Source organism: Procambarus clarkii, chromosome 6, assembly GCF_040958095.1.
Source record: "Procambarus clarkii isolate CNS0578487 chromosome 6, FALCON_Pclarkii_2.0, whole genome shotgun sequence".
Taxonomy (NCBI): domain Eukaryota; kingdom Metazoa; phylum Arthropoda; class Malacostraca; order Decapoda; family Cambaridae; genus Procambarus; species Procambarus clarkii.
The window spans coordinates 21,186,302-21,192,301 of NC_091155.1; the positions used below are offsets into that span (position 1 = coordinate 21,186,302).

General features: G+C 44.6%; 2 protein-coding genes across 2 annotated transcripts in view; one reads left to right on the forward strand and one right to left on the reverse strand.

Moving 5' to 3' along the window:
• Positions 1–4,108, reverse strand: part of LOC123753570 (titin homolog) — a 71,157-nt gene extending 67,049 nt beyond the window's left edge. Inside the window, exon 1 of the mRNA XM_069310844.1 lies at positions 2,978–4,108. The gene's annotated coding sequence lies outside the window, so the exon portion shown is untranslated. The remainder of the gene's footprint in view (positions 1–2,977) is intronic.
• On the forward strand, positions 1,325–5,477 carry LOC123753581 (mucin-22-like). Its single transcript, XM_045735556.2, has 2 exons — positions 1,325–3,005; positions 5,428–5,477. Exons 1-2 carry the CDS (start codon positions 1,325–1,327, stop codon positions 5,475–5,477), a joined length of 1,731 nt encoding a protein of 576 aa, XP_045591512.2.
• Positions 5,478–6,000: the final 523 nt, after the last annotated feature.

Below are 6,000 nucleotides of genomic sequence, written 5' to 3' on the forward strand. Positions count from 1 at the left end.
TTCCCTGTGGATTTGACCTTCAAACCAACTGTAGAACCATCAATCAATTGGTCTTCGAATGTATCTGAACTCCTAACAGCTGCCATCCACGAACCTGCGAGTTTACCATAACAAAATAATCTTCCATGAACAACTAGACGATAATTAAAATAAAATCTCCATTACTCTCTTCACCGCTCACTGCGAAGGGTACTCCCCGCCGGGCGAGTCCACACCTTAAATCTGCTCCTTGGGTCCACTTGCTGCCAGTTATAGCTCAACCACCGTCGGGTCAGTGTGTGTCGCTCTCGTCTCCATCATGCTATACATCTCGGTTGTCTAATGTCGTTTCATAATGACTGTAAGTATGACTAACTCATGTACTTAAGTGTCAACACAAGATCGCTGTACACTTACTCTCACTGTACAAGTCAAACTGTAACAATCCAAGACTCGTTACCACAACATTACTGGAGCGGCGACGCTGACTTCCAGTCATAATGGCGTTGCTGTTGGCCTCTCAGGCCGCCCAAAGGTCTTAATTCTCCCGTCACTTTATTGTGACTTGGGTGTTGGGGTATACAGGTGCCAACTGGGGTCACCCGTCAACAGGTGCCAACTGGGGTCACCCGTCAATAGGTGCCAACTGGGACAAGCAGACCTGAGGTCTACCACAGTGGACTACCAGGATGATACCACTCCCCTGGCGTCACACCGTCCTTGTGGTCCCACAAGCCAAGACCAACATCACAGTCGTCCTCTATCAACACTGACCTAAGGTCGCACTTCACTGCTGTCTTCTTCACCAAAACTCAAGAAATGTATTCTTCTGAGTGGCGGAGAATCCCGTGCCCCTCCCTTGTTGCAACATGACCCTCACACTACCAGTCCCAACCCGTCCTCGACTCTAAGTCCATTCCATCCAGCGGTCGACCCCACAGACGCATTCATAAACTTTTACATTCTGTTCATTCACAACGGGAATTTTCTCAAATAAAATTATAATAGTATATTCTGATCGGGGAGAAAAACACAAGCCAGAATGGGGGGGACCTTATTTATTAATTAATGTATAAAGATCAACTGCTGTACCACAATATAAATGATGTCGTATAACATTACTGAGTAGAATGCCAGTACTGCAAAGATGCAACTAAAGAAATAAGTCGTAGCACATTATTAACGTAGCACATCATTATTTGGCTAACTGCCACTAGAGCCTAGTGGCAGTTAGCCAAAGCAATGTTACTAAAGTTACTAAAGTTCTCAGGAGTCCTGTCATCTAGAAATGTTTCTAGCACAATAAACACATCAGGATGATGTGGACAACACCAACACTTCCAACATGACATCTGTCAACACCAACACTTCCAACATGACATCTGTCAACACCAACACTTCCAACATGACATCTGTCAACACCAACACTTCCAACATGACATCTGTCAACACCAACACTTCCAACATGACATCTGTCAACACCAACACTTCCAACATGACATCTGTCAACACCAACACTTCCAACATGACATCTGTCAACACCAACACTTCCAACATGACATCTGTCAACACCAACACTTCCAACATGACATCTGTCAACACCAACACTTCCAACATGACATCTGTCAACACCAACACTTCCAACATGACATCTGTCAACACCAACACTTCCAACATGACATCTGTCAACACCAACACTTCCAACATGACATCTGTCAACACCAACACTTCCAACATGACATCTGTCAACACCAACACTTCCAACATGACATCTGTCAACACCAACACTTCCAACATGACATCTGTCAACACCAACACTTCCAACATGACATCTGTCAACACCAACACTTCCAACATGACATCTGTCAACACCAACACTTCCAACATGACATCTGTCAACACCAACACTTCCAACATGACATCTGTCAACACCAACACTTCCAACATGACATCTGTCAACACCAACACTTCCAACATGACATCTGTCAACACCAACACTTCCAACATGACATCTGTCAACACCAACACTTCCAACATGACATCTGTCAACACCAACACTTCCAACATGACATCTGTCAACACCAACACTTCCAACATGACATCTGTCAACACCAACACTTCCAACATGACATCTGTCAACACCAACACTTCCAACATGACATCTGTCAACACCAACACTTCCAACATGACATCTGTCAACACCAACACTTCCAACATGACATCTGTCAACACCAACACTTCCAACATGACATCTGTCAACACCAACACTTCCAACATGACATCTGTCAACACCAACACTTCCAACATGACATCTGTCAACACCAACACTTCCAACATGACATCTGTCAACACCAACACTTCCAACATGACATCTGTCAACACCAACACTTCCAACATGACATCTGTCAACACCAACACTTCCAACATGACATCTGTCAACACCAACACTTCCAACATGACATCTGTCAACACCAACACTTCCAACATGACATCTGTCAACACCAACACTTCCAACATGACATCTGTCAACACCAACACTTCCAACATGACATCTGTCAACACCAACACTTCCAACATGACATCTGTCAACACCAACACTTCCAACATGACATCTGTCAACACCAACACTTCCAACATGACATCTGTCAACACCAACACTTCCAACATGACATCTGTCAACACCAACACTTCCAACATGACATCTGTCAACACCAACACTTCCAACATGACATCTGTCAACACCAACACTTCCAACATGACATCTGTCAACACCAACACTTCCAACATGACATCTGTCAACACCAACACTTCCAACATGACATCTGTCAACACCAACACTTCCAACATGACATCTGTCAACACCAACACTTCCAACATGACATCTGTCAACACCAACACTTCCAACATGACATCTGTCAACACCAACACTTCCAACATGACCACTATCAACACTAACGAACATTTTGGGTTCAAGAAAAACGTGAATATGAGTTCTCACCTTCCTCTCAGGTTTAGCGCTCGCCCAGGTGTGTGTGGCGGCCAGGTGTGTGGCACCCAGGTGTGCGTTGGGCACAGATATGGCTGGAGTAGAGGAGTTCAGGCGCACCGCAACACGGGTGATTCCAAGACTGGAATGCGAGGCCCGTGCTGGGCCACCCCTGGAGCCTGGCCCACCCTTCCCCTCCCAGCTCCCCTTACAGGCAACCCTGTGACTCTGCCCTCCTCCCTCCCACCCACCTGGCAACCTCTGCAACCTAACCTCCCACCCACCAGGCATCCCCTGGAACATAGCCTCTGCTCCCCATTCACCCACCAGGCATCCCTTGGAACATATAGCCCCCGCTCCCCATTCACCCACCAGGCATCCCTTGGAACATGTAGCCCCAGCGCCCCTCCACGCCCCGGGAACCCCAGCACAGAAGCTAGCGGCGCGCTGGTCAATCCTTGATAATCGATCCCTCCACGGCCGGCCTCCGTCTGCTAATTGATGTTTCATGTTGTACAATAGAATATAATGCATGGTTTGTTGGAGTAGTACGAGTGAGATGTTTTGAGGTGTGAGGTTGGGTCACTCAAGGTGTACTCACGCCTCTTGTCACTTGTACACAAGGGTGGGGGGGGGTGTCACTTGTACACCGCCTTAATTATTTTATTAATATCATCATCCAGAAAGATGCATCTGGAGCATTTGGAGCATATGCCCGAAACGCTTTGCGTAATAGTGGCTTTAGGCATTGTATGTACTAGCTCTATCTATAAGTCCACCAATCTTTGTAAAAAATTTCATGTATGTATGTACCTTACCTAAATAAACATTTATTTATTTATTTTATTTATATATTTTACACACCGCCCGAGGGTGGCGGGGGGAGGGGGTTTACTGGAGCCCGAGGGATACCTGGTTGGTGGGGTTCTGGGAGTTGTTCTACTCCACAAGCCCGGCCCGAGGCCAGGCTTGACTTGTGAGAGTTTGGTCCACTAGGCTGTTGCTTGCAGCGGCCCGCAGGCCCACATACCCACCGCAGCCCGGTTGGTCCGGCACTCCTTGGAGGAAACTATAAATCCCTAACTGTAGCCTCTGTTTAACTCAACAGTAAAATGGGTACTTGGTTGTAAAAACAATTCTTCGTGGGGGGGTCGTATTCCAGGGACCTGCCCGAAACGCTACGCGTATTAGTGGCTGTACAAAAATGTAACAACTCTTGTATATATCTCAAAAAAAAAAATCTAGTTTCCTCTTGAAGATGTCCACTGTTGTTCCGACAATATTTTGTATGCTCGCTGGGAGTATGTTGAACAACCGTGGACCTCTGATGTTTTTACAGTTCACTCTTAATGGTGCCTATGGCACCCCATTGAAACCTTGCAACAAGAACACATATGTGATAACATACATCTGATCACAAATGTCATATCATTAATGCAAACACTCAAACGACAAGGCCGACGGGTACTTATGAACTGGGTGCCAAGTCATGTGGGAATAATAGGAAATGACATTGCAGACGAAGCTGCAAAACTTGCTACTAAGAAAAGAAATGTAGACATTTACATACCACAGAGTCTATCACAGATTAAGAAAGTAATTAGAAACAGAGCACTGCAAAAGATGTACAGTGACCACAACACAGCAGTTGCAACATCAGGATCTGCGGGTCGGTACATGAATTCAACCAACTATGAACCACTTAGTTTGATGAAAGGGAGCAGTAGAGCAACAGAAGTACACTTACATCGCATCAGGCTTGGATACCCATGTGCATGGGAAATAGACTTACAGGTTCCGGAAGATGATAGGAAATGTCAGCACTGGAGAAATGCCCGACAGACCACTGGAACATTATCTAACACAGTGCATAGTTACAAACCCATTAAGATTTCAACTTAGATTCATCAAAGAGAAGTTGTTGTTAAACACACATGGCAAAATCTTACGGAAGCGACCCTACGAGTCATAAATACTCATACTCCGCCCAAGTAAAACAGAAACAACCAACACTTAGTGGGCCAGCCAGAGGCTTAGGGCCCGCGCAGGAATATCCCTGCAAAAAAAAAAAAAAAATCCAGTATGTTGTTATTTTACTGTGCAGATTTGGGACCTGGCCTTCCAGTATTTTCCACGTGTATATTATTTGATATCTCCCGTCGTCTTTCTAGCTAGTACATTTGGAAAGCTTTGAGACAAACTCAATAATTTAGATGCTTTATCTCGTTTATGTATCCCGTATATGTTCTCTGTACTCTTTTTCAGCACTCTCTCCTGCTCTGAATGGGGAAGTGAGTACTGAGCAGTACTCGAGACAGGACAGCACAAGTGATTTGAAGAGTACTGTACAACCATTGTGATGGGATCCCTGAATTTGAAAGTTCTCGTAATCCATCCTATCATTTTCCTGGCTGCCGCAATATTTGCTTAGTTATACCCAATAGTTTTGGGTAATTTTACAGATCCATTTAATTGTACAAACATTCCTAAGAACAGTAAAGTGGTAGTATAAGAGCTACATAAGTGAAGAGCCAATGTTTACAGTCATTGCCACCCATCACAACTTCCACCTTCTTCCTCAATTAAGTTATATGTAAATACACTCGCCTAATCATTTTAAGATCATGTGTACAGCACATGAACTTGGCAAGGTCAGTTTTGACTGTCAGCTGTTGAAGGCCCTTGGCTTTCTGGTGAGCTTAGGTCTTAGGTCTCACAATGTCATTCAGTAGCTCCAGCCAAAACTCCCATTTCTGTCAGAATTAGGTTAAGTTGGACACAAAAACTCAAGACTCGATTTTGGCCGGATTACCCAAAGATCTGGTTTAGTGGGCTCTTACACTAGTTGGCACATTATATTAAGAGTGGTATCATCATTGATGGTAACATACCAATTGTATAGTTTTATTATCAAAAGTTTACAGTTGAAAGCTGATAACAATTTTCTTTAATCTAGGCAATATACTTCATAATTCCCCCCTTTAAATGCATTTCATCTTTTCTCAAGCGTAGTGGAGCATAACACTGAGCGAGCC

What these genes read in the sequence shown, in the direction of transcription:
- LOC123753581 (XM_045735556.2), top strand. Translation starts at nt 1,325, where the DNA reads ATGACATCTGTCAACACCAACACTTCCAACATGACATCTGTCAACACC. An exon ending in CAGGTTTAGCGCTCGCCCAG is followed by an intron (nt 3,006 to 5,427) that starts GTGTGTGTGGCG and finishes GTAATTTTACAG; the next exon opens with ATCCATTTAATTGTACAAAC.